Below are 21,545 nucleotides of genomic sequence, written 5' to 3'. Positions count from 1 at the left end.
CCCGCAGGAGACTGGACTGTTCTGTGCCACAGGCAGAGAATTGGAGGGACCAAGGCACGCCAGGCCCAAGGCCCTGCCACGACAGTTAAATGGTTACATGAGAGAGACCCAGTTAATCCTGGCAGCTCTAGGCTCTTGCTAGCTCTGTTTTCACAGATTCTCAGCTTGCCGGGAAGGGGAACATCCTCCATTATGTCATGCAGATAGCCAGGATTGTACAGGTTTGGAACAAAACAACTGAATAACTCTGCTCTGCTTTTGTGAAAAGATCACTGGTATTTCCTAGCCTTGTTCCTCTAGCTTGATAACTTTAGACAGACCAAGCTGGGTGGTAGGAGGAGAGTGAATGTTATTGAAGAGGAACTGAAGGTTGCGAGAGGCTTTTCCACATGACCCTGGTCATGTTTTTTTTTTTTTTTTTCTGGGCATAACCTGTAGACAGGAGCAACACCTAGGAAATAAACTGGTCAGCAAGAGACTCAGGCTGAACAGAACTTGCTGCTGATATATTTGGCATGTAAACAGAACTGCACCACAGCTGACAATAAGCAGCAATCTGGCATCTCCCACTAATATTACAAGCTTAATACAGCTCACTATAAGGAAAGGGTTTTTTTTTTTTTGCAGATATTCAAAGGATTCCCACATTTTCTCCCTTCTTAATTTCATCCCATTAGTTATAATTGCACCCTCACTCCCCAACTCTTTCACACACACCTTTCAAATGCTCATATGTATTTATCATATATTCCCTTCTACTAGTGGCTGAGATGCATCACATTAAAATTCATGCTTAACTTGCCAAGCTCTGTCACCCTGGGTCTCTCGTAACCTCCCTACTTTCTAGGATTTCCCCTAGTATAGTATTACAACAGCTGTGCTTGTTTGCATTTGTCCAGGGTGATTCTGTTTCTTCCCATCCCATATAACTAACCACTCTAGGTCCCTTTGTGTTATTTCTGCCTTCAATGGTGTTTGCAACACCTTCTAATCTGATACAAACTGTGACTTTCATTAAGAGAATTTAGGCCCCATCCACATTCAAATGAGGTTTAAACCAAGGTAAATTGGATCAGATTCAACCACCAGACAGTTTCTCAGCTGGTGTCAAACCATTAAGCTATACCTGCCGGGATGCTGGCCCCATAAGCTCTTTGGGCAGGGACCATGTTCTTGTTCTTTGTATAAATGCATAATGGGGTGTGGTCCAGTGCTTGTGCTCCTAGGTGCTATCACAATACAAATAATAAATTAGTTAATCAATGCTGGCTTGTGCATCGGTAAGGATAGGGTCTAATTACACTTTGTTTTTAACATGAGCGGCTATAGGAATTTGTTTTGACCAGTTACTATATTAGGAATATTTGATCAATTAATTGGAGCTGGAGACTATTTGGAGCTGTAATATCATAGGAATTTCCAGACCAGATCAGATCAATGGGCCATCTGTGGAACTCATTGCCACAGGAAGTCATTCAGGCCAAGAATTTAGCAAGATTCAAAAAGAGATTGGACATTTAGGTGGGTTACCAAGAATATGTAAAGTATCATCATTAATTATGATACAGTTGTGGAAGGGCTTTTAAACCTCCTGCTTCAGGGCTTAAGCCTATTAGAGACCAGGAGAAGGTGCCACTCATGTGTTCCTGGAATACTGGACATTCCATCACATCTGGGAATGGCATGACCCCGCTGCCCTAGCTGGTGTGATGGTACAGTACGGAGGGGACACATTTTCAGGAGTGCCCCACCCTGCCCCGCCAGCTTGACCTTGCATGCACAGCATGGGCAATGTCATGCCACGTGGGGGAATGCCATTTTCAGGAGTGCCCCAGTGAGGTCACGCCAGCAGGGGCGGAGCAGCATGCTCTTCAAAATGGTGTTCCCTGTCCCATACAGGACAATGCCATGTCAGGTTTTGTCCCAGTACTGGATGGGGGACAAACCAGCCAAAAATAGGACCGCCTGGTATGAAACCAGATGGGTGGCCTCCCTAGACCAGCATGATCCCTAATGTAGGGGAAGATTGCCCTGCCTCTGGGAAAGGAGGTAAACAGTGAGGTGGCAAAATTTGCAGATGATACAAAAGTACTCAAAATAGTTAAGTACAAAGCTGACTGTGAAGAGCTACAAAGAGATCTCACAAAGCTGGGTGAATGGGCAACAAATGGCAGATGAAATTCAGTGTTGATAACTGCAAAGTAACGGACACTGGAAAACAATCCCAACTATACATCCAGAGTGATGGGGTCTAAATTATCTGTTACCACTCAAGAAAGAGATCTGGGAGTCATTGTGGAGAGTTCTCTGAAAACATCCACTCAGTGTGCAGCAGCCATCAAAAAAGTGAACGGAATGCTGGGCATCATTAAGAAAGGGATCGATAATAAAACAGAAAATATCATATTGCCTCTATATAAATCCCCGGTACGCCCACATCTTGAATACTGTGTGCAGATGTGGTTGCTCCATCTCAAAAAAGATATTTTGGAATTGGAAAAGGTTCAGAGAAGGGCAACAAAAATGATTAGGGGTATGAAATGGCTGCCATATGAGGAGAGATTAATAAGACTGGGACTTTTCAGCTTGGAAAAGAGACGACTAAGGAGGGATATGAGCAAGGTCTATAAAATCATGACTGAAGTGGAGAAAGTGAATAAGGAAGTGTTTACTTCTTCTCATAACGCAAGAACTAGGGGTCACCCAATTAAATTAATAGGCAGCAGGTTTAAAACAAATAGAAGGAAGTATTTCTTCACACAATGAAAGTCAACCTGTGGAACTTTTTGTCAGAGGATGTTGTGAAGGCCAAGACTATAACAGGGTTTAAAAAAGAACTAGATAAATTCATGGAGGACAGGTCCATCAATGGCTATTAGCCAGGATGGGCAGGGATGGTGTCCCTAGCCTTTTTTTGCCAGAAGCTGGGAATGAGCAACAGGGGATGGATCACTTGACAATTCCCTGTTCTGTTCATTCCCTCTGGGGCACCTGGCATTGGTCACTGTGGGAAGACAGGACACTGGGCTAGATGGACCTTTGATCTGACCCAGTATGGCAGTTCTTATGTCTGCTTACTGCTTCCTTTGTAGCAGCTGGTACTTAGGAGACAGAGCTAGATGGGCCATGGGTCTGATCCAGTCTGGCATTCCCTGTGTTCCTAGTCCAATATCCTGTCTCTGATGGTGGCCAGCCAAATGGTTCAGGTGAAAGTGCAAGGAACCCCCTAATGGGCACTGATAGTTTAACCTTCCCCTACAAGAAGTTCCTTCCTAACCCAGGCAGTTAGTGTTTGGCTATGCCCTGGAACATGAGGGGTTTACCCAGTACAGGTTTTGTCCCCTATCTGATGTAGCCACCTGAACACTGTTTATTGTCGCCAACAACAATAGGTACTGTAGTGAGATTTGTTTAACTCAAAGTTTATTTTTATAATGCCACTTTTTAGCACCTTTTCACTTTGTATTTATAACTTCTTTGGGGCGGGGCTGTCCGTTACTGTGTATTTGTGCAGCACCTAGCACGGTGGGGGCTGACCTGGTTTAAACCACAAGAGAAACATTAAATAATAGAAGGTGAGACGCTCAGCACAGGCATTTGGGTCCGATTCACTGTAATCGGGACAGCGGCAGCACTGCAGTGCAGTTATTTCCTCCCCTCTCCCTCGCCACCTTTTAAAATATTCCGGCAGTTCTTTCTTCCTCCCCGAAACCAAAGAATTTTTCCACACATCTCTGGCAAAACAAAACAATCAAGTGTAATGAACCTATTGCTAATTGCAGTTTGAAGAGACGGTGGGCTGACGTTAGTCAAACTGTAATTAACTTAGCACAACTCAACACCTTATGGAAGATTCAGAAAACAATTGTTCATTTCTGTTTGGTTTCCTGTTTTTCAGTTGCAATGTGGTAATCTTGGCCCCAATTCTAATCTCAGTGCCAGTGTAAAGCTGAAGTAACTCTGCCGATTTCAGTATAGTCATGCCAGGTCTCTGTTAGTATAACTGGGCTCAGAATCAGGCGAATGGCTGTCTGCTGGAGCCAGCCTGCAATGCCAGCCCGGCGATGAGAGAGTGAGCTGGGGCAGGTCTAGGACTGGGGCACTTCAGGAACATCAGCTGGTTGTCTACTCCAGCAGTTCTCAAACTTCATTGCACTGCAACCCTCTTCTGACAACAAAAATTACTACACAACCATAGGCGCTGACTTCCCCTCTTTCCCCTGGGTGCTCAACCCCCCTCTGCCCCTGGTGCCGCTCCCACTTCACCCCTTCCATGAGGCCCTGGCCCTGCCTCTTCCCCGCCTCCTCCCCTGAGCGCGCCACATTCCCACTCCTCCCCCTCCCTCCTGGAGCATGCTAATGCCGCCAAACAGCTGTTTGGCGGCAGCCGGGCAGGAAACGCTTGGGAGGTAGGCAGAGGAGCGGGGACGCAGCGTGCTCAGGGGAGGTGGAGGAGGAGGAGGAGATGGGCTGGGGGGATGAGGGGAGCTTGGCTGCCAGTGGGTGCAGAGCACCCACTAATTTTTCCCTATGGGTGCTCCAGCCCCAGAGCACCCATGGAGTCAGCGCCTAAGTACACAACCGCAGGAGGGGGGACCGAAGGCTAAACCCGCACCAGTCCTGCTGCCCTGGGCTGGGCGGGGCAGGGGCGGGGGAAAGCTGAAGCCCTTGCCTGACCCTCACTGCCCCAGGTGGTGGGGCTCGGGCGTCAGCCTCAGCCCCGGGCCCCAGCAAGTCTAATGCCCGCCTGGGCAACTTCATTAAATCAGGGTCGCGACCTCACAGTTTGAGAATCACCGGTCTGCTCCATTCCAGTTCATCACATGTGTGCAGGCCCGCTGAAGGCAATGGGACTGTACCGGTCCCGTGGGCCCTACAGACATAGGAAGGCAAGAGGAGTTGCACAGCTGTCTTGAAGGGAAGAGCCTCGCCTGCAAACCCTGTAGCGCTCATGATGTGCGAGGAGGAGTGAGGCTGAGATCCCAGGGGAATTTGCAGGGCAGGCACTTACAAGGTTACAAGCTGCTTTGTGTAAACTGAGAGATGATAAAGGTGGAAGCCAGTGACGCCATGCTTCCCGAGTCACTGTTCATCACAGAGCTGCCTTTCAAGGGGATGCATTGCGAACGTGTCTAGCATTGGCTGGAGCCCATGTCGCAAGCCATAGCAAGCAAGGAGCCTGTACAGAGTCCAGCCCAGGTGCTCCAGGGAGCTCCCCGGCTGGACAGAGGGAGTCCTCAGGCCTCCGTGCAGATGTGGGACCGGGTGGTATACTACAGGGCAGGGGTCTCCTGTTTTGCTCATGGGTGTGAGAACCCTCGCCCTAACCCAGGCCTCCCCACACTGTGACCCCCTCTGTCTCTTCTCTGTGATCTAGCCCCCTTCCCCCGCTATCAGGACCTTCCTATTCCCTCCCCTGTGGTAGAACAGCCTGGTGGCGTACAGCCCCTGTGTGTGTTGTGTTGACTCTGGCTCTGCCTCTGTTCCAGGAAGGGGCCTGCACCAAGCTGGACGAAGACATCTTGGATATCCCGCTAGACGATCCTGACGCCAATGCAGCAGCAGCCAAAATCCAGGCCAGTTTCCGTGGTCACATGACTAGGAAGAAGATAAAAGGGGGAGAAATAGACCGCAAAAGCAAGGACCCTGAGTGTGCGAGCAGCACCCGTGTAGGGGACCTACGCAACGGAGACTAGACAGCCAGGTGAGCTCCCAACCACGCTGGCCTGCTGTCCCAGGGGCTGGAGCGGCTTGGCCTGCCATCCTCCCCGAAATGGGTACATCAGGAACGCTGACCTACACATGTGTGCTGTGGGGCAGTGACCTTCAGGGCACAGAGCCACCTTGACTCCCAATGGGCCAAATCCTGACATCCTTGTTTGAGCTGATTCCTGGACTTAACAGCCCATTGACTTGACTGGGACTGAAGGGTGCCCAGCACCGAACCCCAGGCAAGCTGCTGTAACCCAGCGGAAAACGTATACAGCTTCCCCGCCCACCACCAGCCTGTTCTCTTTGGGAGCAGCGGCATGGGGGTGATCTCCAAGACAAAATGAAAAATGGGGGTTTCCTGAGCCCTCATACAGCACTTTCCCTCCAGGACCCCAAAGGAGAGGCAGGATCATTATCCCTGTTTCACAGAAGGGGAAACTGAGGCACACAGGGGCAGTGACTTGCCCAAGGTCACCAACCGGGGCTGTTGCAGAGCTGGGAATAGGGCCTAGATGCTCTCCAGACTAGGGATGGAGAAGTCTGTTTGGGTAAGGTCAGCTGGCTGAAGCCTTCACCCCACCCTGAACGTGTATCAAACCTTCCAAAGTTTGAGAAAGTTCAGCAAACTTTCTCTGTACGAGGTTCTGGCTTTGCGCTGCTGCCAGAGCATTGACTGGTCCCGCCCTGGGCACAGAAGGGGTCAGAGAGAGACAGTTTCTATGGAATTTCTGACCTGACTGAAAACAGCAAGTACCAGAAAGTCATGGGTTCTGGGAAATTTCTAGTTCAGGCTTGTAGAGCAGAGAATCCTCTGGTTCGGGACATGTCGGGGGGCTGATCTGAACGGTACCTCCAGACCTGAGACTGTCCCATGCTGATCTCAATATAACAGACGCTAGTGTCTAGCCAATGGGGTCACTGATAGTCGGGCTTGCTGGGGATGACTGCAGCTGGGAGCCTGCCTTGCAGCCTGGGTAGACAGACGAGCGCTTGCTCGGCTTGAGCTAGTGCGCTAAAAATAGCAATGTGGACGTGGCGGCACGGGCTAGCCACCTGCGTCCATGCCTGCCCCACCTCCTGGGTCCACGTGTGGGCGGCTAGACCGTGCCGCCAAGCTGACAGTGTTATTTTTAGCACACGAGGCTGAACGGAGCTAGCTCATGTCTATCTACCCGGGCTGGGAGGGACACTTGTTGTGGCCCCCCACGGGAAGGAATAAGGGGTCTCTAGCGGAGGCTATGGAGCCTGGGTCTCTCTCTCTTGGATAGATTGGAGCCCCTCCTGCTCCAGTCAGATCAGCAGAGCGGGGGCCCTGGTTGAATCCGTGGAGCCTCTGCTGCCCCGTCCCTGGCTGCAGGTGCCCCTGCTTGGCTGGCCTGGCAGAACGTGAACATGGGACAGGAGGTGGGGAACCTGGGGTGGTGGAGGGGGGGAGGGGGAGCCTAGGCAGTATAGGGTTGAGGCTGACAATCCCCATCCCTGACCCACGCAGACAGATTGACACTCCTGGCAGGGCGGAAAAGTTTGACCCTCTCTCTTTTCTGTTGTGCTAGACATCACATCAAAAGCAAGATTTTCTATTTCCCAGGGCCCCCCACTGCTCCCCCACCCCCATTATCTCCCTTTGCCAGGGCTCCTCTTCCCCACATCAGCTTTCCACGCGGAGGGGTTTGGGGGAGCAGCGGGGGATCGAGAGGCAGCACTGGCTGGTGAAGTGAGAACCAGCCAGGCAGCTTGAATAGAAGCATTCTCGCCTCCCCTGGTGCCCCTCTCTCCAAGCAGGATTTGCACAGGCCAGGCTCTGGCTTCCTTCCCACCAGCCGCAAAATGGACCCAGTGACTGGGTGGCTGTGGAGCAGGGAGGTGATCACAGGCCAAGGCCAATGTTCAGGCCATGTTCTCCAAGGCCTCCCGCCCACTGGGGTGTCACCTTGTCCCCCCACGCTCGCGTACCCCTCCCCTCATTGAAAGAGCGAGGGGTGTTTCCTGTGTCTCTGGGAGGGGCCCAAGGTGCTTCTCTGCAGGCTGCCAGGTATTGCTGTGGGCTCCCCAGGCTGCAGGCTGCAGTAGCCGCCTGTCTTCCCTCTGCAGGAGCGTGTGCTGTTTGCTGGCACCATTGCACGGCCAGACCCGGGCGGCACGGCCCCCTCCTCACCAATGGGAAGAAAAGAACAGTTGCTGGGAGAAGGGGTGCAGAATGAGGCAGAGCCAGAGCGACGCCACCAGGCCAAGAGGGGTCGTTAGCTCAGCCCGACCACCACGAGGGGGACACTGAGCGACATCGGGCCAGCCGTGCGCCCCGTTAACAAAATGGCCGGATGGCTGCAGCGCGTGGCCACCCAGATGCCCCCGCCCCGGGCTGTGCAGCCCAATGCCGATGGGACGGGGCTGTGTGTGCAGGGACGTGCCATGTGCAGTGTGCCAGACCAGGCTCTGGGGAGCTCGCTGTCTGCCAGAGGGGCACAGAGACAGCAGGGGGCGTGGGGAAGCCCAGCGGCTGGGGTTCACTCAGTGCTGTTTTCGCCTTTTCCCCTGGCCTGCTGCTTCCCTCTTCTCCTCTATGCTAGGTGGAGAAGGGACTTGAGTGAGGCAGGCTGGACTTTGCAGGCTCCCAGGGCCAGTAGGGTGTCAGGAGGGTTTGAATGAGGAGGGGGGTTCCCTGGCAGAGGGCAGTCATGCCCTGCATGTGGGGGCCCAGAGGAGAGAGTGGGAGATGGACATGAGTGGGGTGCTGAGGCTGCTGTCGCTGGGGCGAGAGTGGGCAGAATGAGAAATGAGATCCCAGCTATGGGCTGTGATGGAGGGGGATGCAGTGGGGGGTTTGGCGGAGGCCTTCCAAGAGGGAGGGAAGTGATGTGGTCTGATTGACTGTCACCTCCTGCGAGCTGCCTTTCATACTACCCCTCCCTTGGCACTCTCGGCGTGCATGGCCTGTGTGTGTCACACGCCTACCAACTGCCAATATAATGGAAAACAACCTACCGTGCTCCCTGTTCCCTAGGCAGTCTGTATCTTACGCCACCAATGCACTTGGCCCGAGGTGACCGTGGAGCTCGCCGAACCCAGCAGACTTACAGCAGGGATGTCTGTGGCTCACTGTATGTCTCCCGTAGGTGTGTTCCTGGCTCTGGTCCCAGACCATCCCCTTGCTGTCCCCTTCTGGCCTGGTTTGTCCTTGCCTGGGCACTTGCCCCAGTTGTGTTATGTCACTCAGACTCGCTGTGGGGACCACAGTGCTTTTGCTGTTTCTAATGTAAAACACTTGCCTGCAGTGGGTGCTGAGGGGAGGCTGCGTTTCAGAGGGGTGGAGGGATCCCTGTACTGTAGCACGTGGTTTTTAAGCATGTGGGGTCTGAAGAGCGATCTAAATGCAAGCTGGGATTGTTGTTGATTCTGCATATGGACTAGGCAAGTTATCCACTTCATGCCCGGCCCTGCAGGGAGACCATGCATCTGCCCCTGGGACCAACCTTGATGGGTATCAGAATTAGGGCAATGAGCCATCCACCTGTTTGGCAGCTGGCTCCCTCTGCCCACTTCCTTCCTCTGCAGAGCACCTGCCACCCCCTCCAGCTCCTCATATGGAGCCTTCCCGCAGCTCTGCCTGCTTGCCTCCTGCCAGTTCTACCCGCCTACACAGCACCGCAGGGGCCAGCTGCTTCTGCCTCAATTCCCAGTCTCCCCCCTGACCTGAACACTTCTGCTCCCATAAAGACCATTCTGATTCCCTGTGTCTCCAGCAAATCAGGCTCACCAAACATCATGAAATTGGCTTTAAAATCATAAGATTATGTAAAAATAACAGATTTGGGGTTATTTTTAGTTACCTTCTGCTTTTTGAGCCTTTAGGGTGCACCGGGGTCACCTTTTGAAGCTTTCTCCACAACCATGAGGACGAGAAGCTTCATTTTTCTTTAAGAATGAAGGCTGAAATCATCACGTATCCACCTAACTCCAGGAGCTGGGGCTTTAAGGAAAACAATTATCATGAGACTCGTGACAAAATCATGAGAGTTGGCAACACTGCATTTTACTTCTGTTTAAAGGCTAGTTACTTTCCAGAAGGCTCTTAAACACAACACTCCAGTGACTGAACTGTGGTTCTCGCAGAAGAATATTTAAAACCAAACACCAAGAAAATACTATATTGTAAAGTTGAGAAAAAAACAGAGACTTCTGAGGTATATGAGGGCCACGGCAGGCAGGAAAGGAAAATAAACAGGCAGAGGTGCTCCGGACAGCTCTTCCTTTAGAAAGAAAGTTGGAGGGTCAAATCTTCTAGTCCTTAATCAACTAAAACTTTGATTGTCATCAGTGCCTCCACTCAGAGATATAAACATCACAGTGACTGTGTGATAATATGTGCGGTCAATAACGATACGTCATACTTAAATATCTGAGCCATAGACTATCAGGGTGGGAAGGGACCTCAGGAGGTCATCTAGTCCAACCCCCTGCTCAAAGCAGGACCAATCCCTCATTTTTGCCCCAGATCCCTAAGTGGCCCCCCTCAAGGATTGAGCTCACAACCCTGGGTTTAGCAGGCCAATGCTCAAACCACTGAGCTATCCCGCCCCCTGATATCTTTAAGGACCTGGGCCTTAGAATCCTATTGGGTATAGCATGGGGTAGCATAGCTTCAAAGAGTTTGTGAGCCCACTCTTGGTGCTCTCTGGGTTTGTTCAGCAGGAAGCCCGCCGGGACAGCATTGTGTGTGTAACTAGACCAGGCCAGCTGTGTGTCGTTAGGGTAGCTGGAGCCCATGGTGGCCGTATGATTCCGGCATGTTACACTCGTGTAAAGAGCGAGAAACACAAGCTGGCCTGTTGGCAATGGGATGGCTGAGCAGCTGAGGCTGGCTTGCACGAGCGGGCGTGGAAAGCAGCTTTTCAGCTGACTCACTAGTGTATTTGCACCGGCAACGGTGCAGCGTGCACGGTTACTGACGCTGCCCCCCTCCCGCCCACCGCTGCTGCAGCGAGGCCATTAGCAGAGTCCGCGGAGGCCCTGGCTGTGCCTTTGGGAGCTAGGATCCCTCCAGTGTACGAATGTGTTGAGACAAATTAACTTCACTCTGCACCTGCCAATACATTTTACAGCAGCTTCATTTTGCTGGGACTGGTGCCTTGGGCAAGGCCTGCGTACCCCACCCCCCACACACCCACACACCCACAAAGAAAGTTTCAAAATTTCTAAAACTAGCTGATTGGCTTCCCCTCCCTGAACGGCTCCTCCTGGAGGGATTCAACCCTTAGTGGCTTCCGCTGCCCCCCCAAGAGAAACAGTCTAATCAAGGGGGGAGGGATAGCTCAGTGGTTTGAGCATTGGCCTGCTAAACCCAGGGTTGTGAGCTCAATCCTTGAGGGGGCCATTTAGGGATCGGGGGCAAAAATTGGGGATTGGTCCTGTTTGAGCAGGGGGTGGGACTAGATGACCTCCTGAGGTCCCTTCCAACCCTGATATTCTATGAAGGGGTAGGAGCAGTAGCCGGTGACTGATGTGACCAGATCAGGCTACTGGTCACTTAATTCTCCCTTGGGTTTAGAAACTGGGATTATTCATCCCACACTGACTGCAGGGCACTCCGTGCCTACCCAGGCAGGGCCTGATCTTCAGGACCAGCTGCGTCTGGATCTGTTATTCTGGGAACATAACCTCTGCTTGTGCGCGTGGGAATTGGCATCTGGAATAGATGACCACACTCCTGCGAGTGTTGTACGCCGATATGGAGTCTGCAAACAAAATGACTTCTGCGCAGAGCTCTGGCTGGGGTGGTGGGGGCAGGGCTGGCTCCAGGCACCAGCTTTCCAAGCAGGTGCTTGGGGCGGCAATCAGAATGGGGCGGTTGGCCGTGTGCCGCGGCGGCCATTCGGCGGCCGCTCCGCCGCTCTTCCGGGGGTGGCGGCAATTCAGCGGCGACCGCTTGGGGCGCCAAAATTGGTAGAGCCGCCCCTAGGTGGCGACCCCTTTTTTCTGGCTTCTGACAAATGTAAATAATATTTCCCATAAAAGCACTTTTTTGGTCTCTGGCCCCTGGGCCAAATCTCCTTATTCTGAACTGGGAACACACTCCAGCCCTGAGAGAGAGACAATAAACTTAGCGGCTGTAGGGGGACATAAAATATGAGTCACTTACTAAAATGGCTTTGTCCCTCTTTATTACTTGTGTTACCTGGGAGCCCCAGTCATGGAGCGGGACCCGTTGTGGCAGGCGCCGTACAACCACAGAACAAAAACACAGTCCCTGCCCCAAAGAGCTCGCAGTTCACGTTACGGTGTGTGAGGCAGGAGAAGTTAAACAACGCTATTCAGACCAGCCTCCTGCCGCGTCATGGGATGTGGGACTGTTGCCTTGCAGCAGCTGGGGCTTGCAAAGCAGGGGGGTACACAGCAGGCTTCAGGACTGAGGCCTTGGCATGGACTTTAGAGATGTTAAATGCATCCCGCTTCCAACACACTTTCAGCTGGGGTTCACGCAGTCTCCCAGGGAGCAGAGCCGCGGGGTTTGTGAATTGGTTAGGTGCGCTAGACCAGCCTCCATGTGACACACAGCACAAGCAGATTTCCGTGCCCTGCTAGCAGGTTGGGCTGCAGGTTTCTCTTGGGGTGTCTCACTTTTATTCTCCCCACCTGGCTGTGTTTCTCAGCAGCACCCACGGGGGGCTGGCTGCTCAGTCACAAAGCCAAAGGTTTGCCTAGAGGGGGTTTCCTCATACACTTCCCTGTGGGGCCCTAGTGCAGCCAAGTTACCAAAGCTGTTCGCACCTTCGCAGCCGTACCCCAGGTCACAGCCGGGTTCCTGGCAGCTGGCTGTAGATTCTATCCATGGTACTTACCTGGCCTCTAGTACCCCTGCATCTGGGCACTTCACAATCTTCAGTGCACTGTGCACCAGGGCAGGGCAGTTACCCCATTGCACAGGTGGGAAACCAAGGCACTGAGTGACTGGCCCAGGCCACGCAGGGGCAGAGGGGCTCTGTAGCAGAGCAGAGAATTGATCCCAGCTCTCCCATGGCCTAGGGTAACTAGGCCCTCCTACCCTCAGTGCTGCCCTTTGCAAAGGCCACTCTCCTCTCTGGCTTGCAGGACGCTGGCTTCCTGTCTCATCCTCCCCAGTGTGTCCGATCTGTGTCCCTTGCTTGTGAGAGACAGGCTCATGGTCTGCTGGGGTCCTGCACCCGCTTCATGCTCTGATGCTGGAGGAGGTTTCCTGGCCGGATTCTCCTCTCACGCCAGTGTAAATCGGCAGTAACGTCAGTGCAGCCAGCAGCAAGCTTTGTATGCCCAGGGAGGCCCCCGTACAACCTGGTGCTTGTACACTAGGGCCTGAATCCTGTTGTCACCACTGTAACTCCTGCCGTACTCCAGTGATCAGAGCAGAATCGGGCCCAGCGGGTCTGGTCCGAATGCGAGAAAGGCCGGAGCCGCATTCCCTGCTCTTCCCGGGCTGAGTTAGCGGGGGCAGGGGGTGGAAAGGCAGCGGGTGCTAGTGGGTGTGGGAGGGTTTCTGTCCTGCAGGCTCTTGCCCGCTGCACCTGAAGTCAAACCAAGGAGGAGGCGCAGCTCTACGCCCTAGTTTTGCATTGCAGCAGAGTAGCAGTTCGCATGGAAACCAGTCGTAACTCCCGAGAGGTGGCAGAGGCCCTCGATTGGAATTTAATTTCTCCCTTAGCAACGCCGTCCTAACTGCCTCACATCAGCCCATGCTATTTTTAAAAGCCGGGTTACAGTCTCCTGGCAGGAAAGGTAAATATAATGGAGACAATTAGAGCCGGCTGCAGTGGGCTCAATCTTGCCCTGATTTCCCGGGCTGCAGCCTGCCGCCTTCAGTGAGGTCCCGTGAGGGGCGCTGACTCAGACCCGGTGCCGCCTTGGTTTCAGGGTTAGTTTTAGTTTGTAAATGGGGCGGGCCAAATTCTGAGCTGTTCACTGCTGTAACTCCCCGGCTGTCCACGGCCTTGTTGTGGATTTACACCACTGCCCCTGAGATCAGACTCTGGCCCTTGGCGGTGGAGCCGTGTGCCATGGGAGTCCACAAGTGAGCACTGACTCTGGCTACCCCTATACAGATGGGTGGGGGGTGGGAAGTGGGGAGTTCATGGCACACCTAGACAGTGGCAACCAGACTCTGGTACTGATTGTAGGGCATATCACCTTCATAGGCAGGGGTAGTCACTGACTGCCCCTGGATTGCTACACTCTGCTTCACTTCGTTATTATGCCGCTTAGGGAAGCAGGGGCTAATTTTAGGCAAGTGCACCCTGGCTGATAATGTAGAGTTTGCCTCTTCTTGGGTGTGTTTTTTTGCTTCACAACTGAATTAAGCAATGCTAGCTGGTGACTTTGCCATGGTAACGGCCGAGATGGGGAAAGAGCGCAGGGTTGCGAGAGAGAGAGAGAGAGAGAGAGTGTGTCTGTGTGTGTGTGTTTGTGTGCAGGGTGATGCGAATGCAGGGCCTTGGGTTGTGTGATAATGAATAAAAGATGAACAACGAAAGGCGAAGCTGCAGCTGGGTATCCTGCTGAACGAGGCAGGTTGTTTCGAAACTGGAGTTGAGCAGCTAAGTCAATGCCCTTCCCCTGTGGCAGGCGGGAGCGTTGTGGAGGGCCTGCCCTGGTGGGCCTGGGCTATGGGAAGTTTGTAGGGTGACAAGGAAGGGGAATTGCTATGCTCATGAGCCAGTCGGTGCGTCAGGATCATGAGTACAGTGCTGGAGTTGCATGTGTGGGGCGCTGGTAATTGCTTATTAAGAACAGTTTTGATCCCTTCACTCCCGGGGGAGCCGGGGATGGCGGCGGAGTTTCTCTTGATTTGTGCTGGTGAGAGAGCAGGCTCATGCCCAGGGCCACAGCGAAGGAGCAGAGAGTGGAGTGGGCAATGCGGAGCTGTGCGGCCCTTGACACTGGGCAGAGGAGTTGTCTGCGGCTTTGGCCAGTGGCAGGAGTAAAAGCTGGCCCCTAAAGAGCCCCCATTCTATAAGTGGGGGAGGCAGGAGCTGAAGGAGGGAACAAATCCTTACCCAGGCCAGCTGCAGCAGGGCAGAGCCAGGCTGGTAGCCCCTTTCAGACTGCACAGAGCCAGGGGACTCACCCGGGAAATCTTTACACTGTTGTCACTCAGCCCAGCCCTGTTCGGAACGTCTGTCCCCACTAACTGCCCTGGTGGGATTTCTGCTCTGTGGGCACGCTCACACCTGCCCCGAGTGCTGCAATAGGCCCTGCATCCCTGCCAGGGGTGTGTAGTACCTGGGACACCGAGAGGATGCTCCAGTCTGAAAGGAATGTGGCAGGGTGGCTCGGCCCCAGAGCATCTCTCCAAGGGCCAGGAAACAAGCATTCCAGGTCATGCAAAGCGTCACGGTTCTGCGAGCTGTTTTTCTTTCGCTGAGGAATGAAGTAGAGAGTGAGTGCGAGCTGGTGAGGACTCCCCCGCCTCGAACATTGGCTGATTAGGGCCCTCACGTGGGCTGTGGCAGACTCGAGGTCAAGTCCCCTTCTGCCCCAATAAACAGGTTATAGACACAACCTCCCTCTCCTGTTGGAGCTGGTCCACTTTGTATAAATCATTAATAGTCATTGCACCAGAGATGGAGCCTGACCAGGCTACAGCATCTCTCTGGGATTCGATGAATAGTTAATTATTTATACAAAGTGGACCAGCTCCGACAGGAGACACTGACTGACTCAAGCGCACGGTGGCTCACCTGGGACGTAGGAGGTTCAAGTCCTTGCACGGCCTACGCATCACCGGCTCTTAGCTATTCTGGGGTGGGCCCCTCTCATCTTGGCCAGAAATGCCATCCTTGGCTTGAGCATCCTCCCCAGGGAAAGTTCTGTCATAACCGCAGGGCCGGCTCCAGGCACCAGCGAACCCAGCAGGTGCCCGGGGCAGCAAATGTAAAAGGGCGGCAGGTCGTTGGACTCTGGGGTGGCAATCCGCCCGCGGCGGAGACGGGGACGCAACTCTTCGTCAGTCGCCAGCAGCAATTCGGTGGCCGCACCATCACTCCGCCTCCGTGTTCGGCGGGCAGGATTCTGCCTCCCCGTTCGGCGGCAAGTTAGGGGTTTTTTTTTTGCCACTTGGGGCGGCAAAAACGCTGGAGCCAGCCCTGCAAAACCACTATGTTTCTGGGAAGGTTTAGCGTTGATGAATCGGCATTTTGCAAACACCCCCCCCCCCAAAAAAACCAAAACACTTTGGCAATTGGGCTCCCTAACCAATCTAAGTGCCTGACAGCTTGGTGCTCGTTTCTCCAGCTCGTCACAGCAGTGAGGTGCCCGGAGCTGAATGCAGGGTAGCGATCCGGCCACTTCAGAGCACTGTAGATCAGAGGCCTGAGTCCATAGGCTGGAGCTTCATTCAGCACCTCAGCTGCTGTAAATCAGCACAGCTCCACAGACATTGATGGAGCTGATTTACACCAGCTGAGGATCTGGCCCTGTTCCTGGAAAGCGTCCCATGTCCGTCCCTGCAGCACTGCCAGCAGGTGGTTGTCTGAAAGCTAACAGCACCATGCCACCGAGCAGCTGCCAGCAGCCATCTGGAGCCAGAGTCCCTCTCTGCCCACACAGCCTCAGTGGGAACGACACCCAGTCCACCCTGTGACTCCAGCTCGTGATGGAAAAACAGCGTCACTCAGCCCCTAGAGCACACCTGCTTCCGCCGGCTCAGCCCCTTGGCGCTTGCAGCCCGACCCAGTCTCTCCTCCCAGCGCTGAGGAACACAGGCCTGCCTCTCCCCAACCTCAGCCCCAAACCACAGGGCTCAGCCTGTGGCCCCAACACCTCCCTGGTGCAGCTCCAATCTCTGCTCTCCAGGGATGGTGCTCACCAGGTGCGATAGCTCCACCCAGAACCTCAAAGGGGCTGGGACCTCTTCTAAGACCCAGCGTTAACAGCCGGTCACGTTTGGGTGGCTGTCCCTGGCCACTGTCCCTGGCTGGCGAGCTGGCAGAGGCGGGCTGCCTAGCCACTGCTACTGCAGCCCCTCTGGCTGCTGCCTGCCCTGGCATATGCCCCCACTCAGGACCCGTGTCTCTCGGGCTTATGCTCATGCTGGGTCCCTTGCTGCCTGGCTGGCTGCAGGTCACACGCTGGTCCTGCATTTTCCTGGAGTGACATTCCTACAATGAAAAAAGAACAGGCGGACTTGTGGCACCTTGGAGACGAACAAATGTATTAGAGCATCAGCTTTCGTGAGCTACAGCTCACTTCATGCCTACAATGGTTGCTTCTTGGCCGCCCCATCCCGTATAACACCTGCCGGAACAGTATTGCAGGCCTTTTCCTAGGGGCAAGGAATCCAAAGCCTGGTGGGGTTTTTGTTTGGGGTTCTGTCCCTTTTAACTGCGTGTATGTGGGGGGCGGGGGGGGGGGGTAAAGCAACGGAAGGGCGGAGGGGGACACCACCGCGCAACCAGCGGGAAACGCAAGGAGAAGCCAGCCCACTCAGTGACTTTATGCAAAACCAAACCCGGGCCCAGCCAGTCTCTAGGGCAAACACTCCCCCCCTGCCCTCAGCGTGTGTTCAAAACCTGTTGCTAGTCTGCTGGGTCCCCGGGGACTTCATTATTCTCTGCCGAATGTCAGCTTTTTAATTTCAGAACAGCTTCGTTGGCGTCGGTGAAGAGACGGCAAACAGGCTGGATGTGCAGCAATTGCCTATAGCAACGGCTCCAGGGGCCGCTGGGTGGCGGTGCTGGGGGTGTGTGTGTGTGTTTGCACGCGCTTGTGTGCCTGAGTGTGCAAATGTCACCTGCACGCTGGCCTAGCAAGGTGCAGTTTCTCCCCCCCCCCCCCCCGGCCATGACTTCTTTAATAAGGGGCGATTAGCTCCAGCTGTGAGCGGTCACTTAGCAGTGCCATTAAGTAAACTCCTGTAAGGGCCCTGCTGCTGCCCCGGCTGTGGAGGATTTGGGCAGCTTATGCTGTAATAGCCACCTTGGGGGCCTGGCGCTTGTTGCTAACTAATCCAGCTTTTCCTAACCCAGCGAGGAGCTGTTGCCTCACGTGCAGGGTAGAGTTGAGCAGGAGTTGAGCCAGGAGCAGGCCAGCAGTGGAACAGGGGAGCGGGGGAAGTCGCAGAAGCCTTTGGGGAAGGGAAGCGACACAGCCAGGTCCTCGAGAAGGGGGCTAGAACAGCCTCCCCTCCCCTGGTCTGGCAGGCCGGGGGGGGGCGTTAGTGCTGGGAGCCGTCGGACCCATGTGGAGCCCTGGAAATCCCGTGGCTGGGGAAGCCACCTGGCGAGAGGCTGATGGGGGGTAAAGCCTTGCCCTTGAGGCTCACAGGCAGCGTTCCCGCTAATTCGTCCCACCCATGTGTGCAATGAATTTTGTTATGTGTGACACATCACCTTCATCTTGGGGCACATAAAATCCATGGGGTGGGGGTGAGGCTGAGGGGTTTGGAGTGTGGGAGGGGGCTCAGGGCTGGGGCAGAGGGTTGGGGTGTATGGGGGGGTGAGGGCTCCGGGGCAGGGGCGGGGATGAGGGGTGCGGGAGGGGTTCAGGGCTGGCGCAGAAGGTTGGGGTGTATGGGGGGGGTGAGGGCTCCGGCTGGGGGTGCGGGCTCTGGGGTGGGGCTGGGGATGAGGGGTTTAGGGTGCAGGCTGCCCCAGGGCTGTGGCAGGAAGGGAGGACTCCCCCCAGCTCTCTCCCCCGGCAGCAGCACCTGGGCTGGTAGGGAGAGGTGCCTGTGCCCACTGCAGAAGCTCCGGGGCTGGGCCAGGGGAGGGCTCCTCTCCCCCGGCCGTGGCAGGTCTGGGGCCGGGGCTGGGTTGGGGCCAGGGGAGGGTGCCTCTCCCCCGGCCGTGGCAGGTCTGGGGCCGGGGCTGGGCCAGGGGAGGGCTCCTCTCCCCCGGCCGTGGCAGGTCTGGGGCCGGGGCTGGGTTGGGGCCAGGGGAGGGTGCCTCTCCCCCGGCCGTGGCAGGTCTGGGGCCGGGGCTGGGCCAGGGGAGGGCTCCTCTCCCCCGGCCGTGGCAGGTCTGGGGCCGGGGCTGGGTTGGGGCCAGGGGAGGGTGCCTCTCCTTCGGCCACGGCAGGTCCGGGGCTGGGCTGGGGCCAGCAGGGAGAGGCCCCTCTCCCCACAGTGGCAGGTCTCCCCGCCACAGCCCTGAGCGCCTGCGTGGCACTTAATAGGCTGCTGCACGGCCACGCAGCTTAGGGGGAATTTAACTCCCAGGACAGCAGCTGCTGCAGTGGAAGCTCTACCAGCCTTTGCCAGGGTACAGCCCCCATGCCAGGCCAGCTTTGCCCTCCTCTAACCCCTGGCATTCCAGCACAGCCTGGCTGGGCCTCACGGACAGATGGCTCCTTGGGCTGACTACACGCTCGCCCTAAACTCCTTTTGTTGCAAGCAACCACCTCCCTGCCTTGGCCAGGCTCTGCAGAAGGAGTGGAGGCTGGCTGGGGTTTCCTTCCCCCACGGGGGAGGCTGCAGCGCAGTGCCCAGGGCTCACAGTCTGTTTCTACTTGCAGTGGCTGAGACGGGATGGATGGAGCATCCCCTTTGCAGAGAAGACACCGCCCAGCCCCGTTCCTGATTCCCCCCGACTGACACCCATCACCATTCAGAAGAAACATTGTCCCATGGAGCCTGGGCTTGGAGACATGCAACTCTCCGTCCTCCCCAGGAAACCCCTTTGATTTCAGTGTCCCCCTTCACTTCCGCTTAGCCTGGCAATGTGACATCCTGCCTCCTCCCAGAGTATAGACCCCCGCCCCCCCTGCATCTCCCACTCCTCCTTCCCCTACAGCTCCATCACCCCCCAGAGGGTGCACATCCCCACCCTCACCCCCATTCTGCTCTGGCAGAGTCCAGGCTCTCTCAGGGTATGTCTACACAGCAAAGAAAAACCTGGGGCAGCCAACTCGGGCTCATGGGGCTCGGGCTGCGGGGCTGGTTCATTGCTGTGTGGACTTCCGGGCTCGGCCTGCAGCCCAGGCTCTAGGACCCTGTGGGGTGGGAGGGTCCCAGAGCTCGGGCTCTGGAAGTCTACACAGCAATGAAAGAGCCCTGCAGCCCCACGAGCCCGAGTCGGCTGGCCCTGTCGACATAGCCTTAGGGGCAGCCTGTATTTCTGACAGCCCCCCTTGGCGGGCTCCTCCTGCCAGCCCCAATTGGTCACAGAGGTGGACTGCCCAGCCTGTCAGCTGCAGCCTGGCGTCCGCAGAGCACCCTTGCATGCTGCATGACACTTCGTTCTTTGCACTCGCCTTCCTAGGCCAGGTAACGAGCCTGAATTTCCCTCAGCCACCCAGCCCCACTCTTCGCCCCACCGCCAGTCAGGGCTGGGACTCTGGCTTTGAAAAGTCTCAGCTGCTTTTCTAGCATAGAGTTTGGTTTGGTTCGGTTTTTTTAGCCCCCTTTTTAATAGTAACCAGGGCCTCACTTGAATTCCTATTGCCCATATATTCCAGACTGTGTGTGCTATTCCCACCCGGCCCCCCACCAATCATCAGCCCTCTTAGCTCCTCCAAGCTGATCTTGTTTACTACAGAATCCCCTGGAAGCCTGACTGCATGCTGCATACAAAATAGCTTTCTGGTGAAGGGCCACGAAAGAGAGCGATTGCAAAGCAGCATCATATGAAAATAGCCCTCCATGCCCGTTTGCCATGTTCTGGCCGTGCACCCCTCCTGCCCCCAGCTTGCGCGTGCCTCACTCCCTCCCCCTATGCACGCCTCACCAGCCTCGACACGGCTGGAAGGAGCTTGTACCGACGCCCAGTGGTTTTTCTATAGTTCTTTTCGGTTTTGCATGTGATTTCTCCAGCAAAGTTGGAATGTCAATAAAGGAATGTTGCTATGAAGCCTGAGTGCAGAGTAGTCCTTTGCCCGGATGGTGTTTCCATTCTCAGGGAGCTAAAGCATCTCTGCACCCACACCCCACTCTGGAGAGCCCAGTTTCATTGCTGAATCTTCTCTCCCCCTGCCTGCAAGCAAGGACCCCTCATCCCATAGCCCCCTACCCGTAGCTGGCTCGTTCTCACTCCCTCTGCAGAGAGAACACCCCCAGTGCCCATAGGGCACCCTTCATCGAGCTGCTGTGGCCTGGCCAGGGGAGTCAGGGCGCAGCCTGAGCAGATGCTCCTGGGGCTTACAGCACACCCTCCCCTTGGCGGGGCACTGCCGGGCAGTCTGTCCCCTGGAAAGGGGCTGGGCCCCTGCTGTTGGGAGGCAGTACACTGTGGGTACTGACCACAGTACTGCGAAGAGAGGATGGTCTGCCTCCCCTCCAGACACAGTCCGGGGGCGCTGGGCACCGCTACCGGCCCTTTGCTCCAAAGCTCTCAAAGCATTTTTCAACTCAGGGCACAGGGGGTGGCTGCGACTCGGGCTTTCCCTGTGGTTCTAGGCCCGTTATTGGGAGCAACTCGGGAGAGTTTCAGGGACGAGCTGTGCCCTTGTGGGGTTAACGGCAGCAGGCCTGGGCCAGGCCTGCGAGCGACTGGCAGGAGGCCCCACCGGGTCGTCCTCGCTGCCCAAGAACGGCTCATTTACTTGGCACATGGGGATGAAAGAAGGAGCAGGACAAAAGGAGGGGGCTCCGTGACACAGCTGGAGTGGGAGTGTTTAAAGAGTTAATGACTCTTGGTCCTCGCTCCCCACTTCCCGCCCCCGCCTGTCTGATTGTCGCCCCTCTCCCCTACGGCTCAGCAAAGCAGGGGCCCTGGACCAGCTGCCGTAGGCAGCACCCCCAATTCCATTGTGAGCCAAAGCTGGGCCGGGCTCTACCAGCATACACAAGGCTCAGTTCGGTCCCCCAGAGCCCCGTGCCTAGAGGGGCCTCCTGCACATTGCCCGGCCCAGTGGAGCCCTCTGGGTGGCAGCAA

General features: G+C 55.5%; 1 protein-coding gene across 2 annotated transcripts in view; it reads left to right on the top strand.

Moving 5' to 3' along the window:
- Positions 1–20,522, top strand: part of LOC140901653 (sperm surface protein Sp17) — a 63,129-nt gene extending 42,607 nt beyond the window's left edge. For both annotated transcript variants that reach the window (XM_073320875.2, XM_073320874.2), the window contains exons 5-6: positions 5,490–5,704; positions 19,189–20,522. In XM_073320875.2, coding sequence (XP_073176976.1) covers positions 5,490–5,696 — 207 coding nt within the window. In that variant the 3' untranslated portion in view covers positions 5,697–5,704; positions 19,189–20,522. The remainder of the gene's footprint in view (positions 1–5,489; positions 5,705–19,188) is intronic.
- Positions 20,523–21,545: the final 1,023 nt, after the last annotated feature.

This window comes from Lepidochelys kempii, chromosome 22, assembly GCF_965140285.1.
Source record: "Lepidochelys kempii isolate rLepKem1 chromosome 22, rLepKem1.hap1, whole genome shotgun sequence".
NCBI classification, from domain to species: Eukaryota; Metazoa; Chordata; order Testudines; family Cheloniidae; genus Lepidochelys; species Lepidochelys kempii.
The sequence above is the reverse complement of the archived record's forward strand: the minus strand, read 5'-3'. Positions and strand labels throughout refer to the sequence as shown.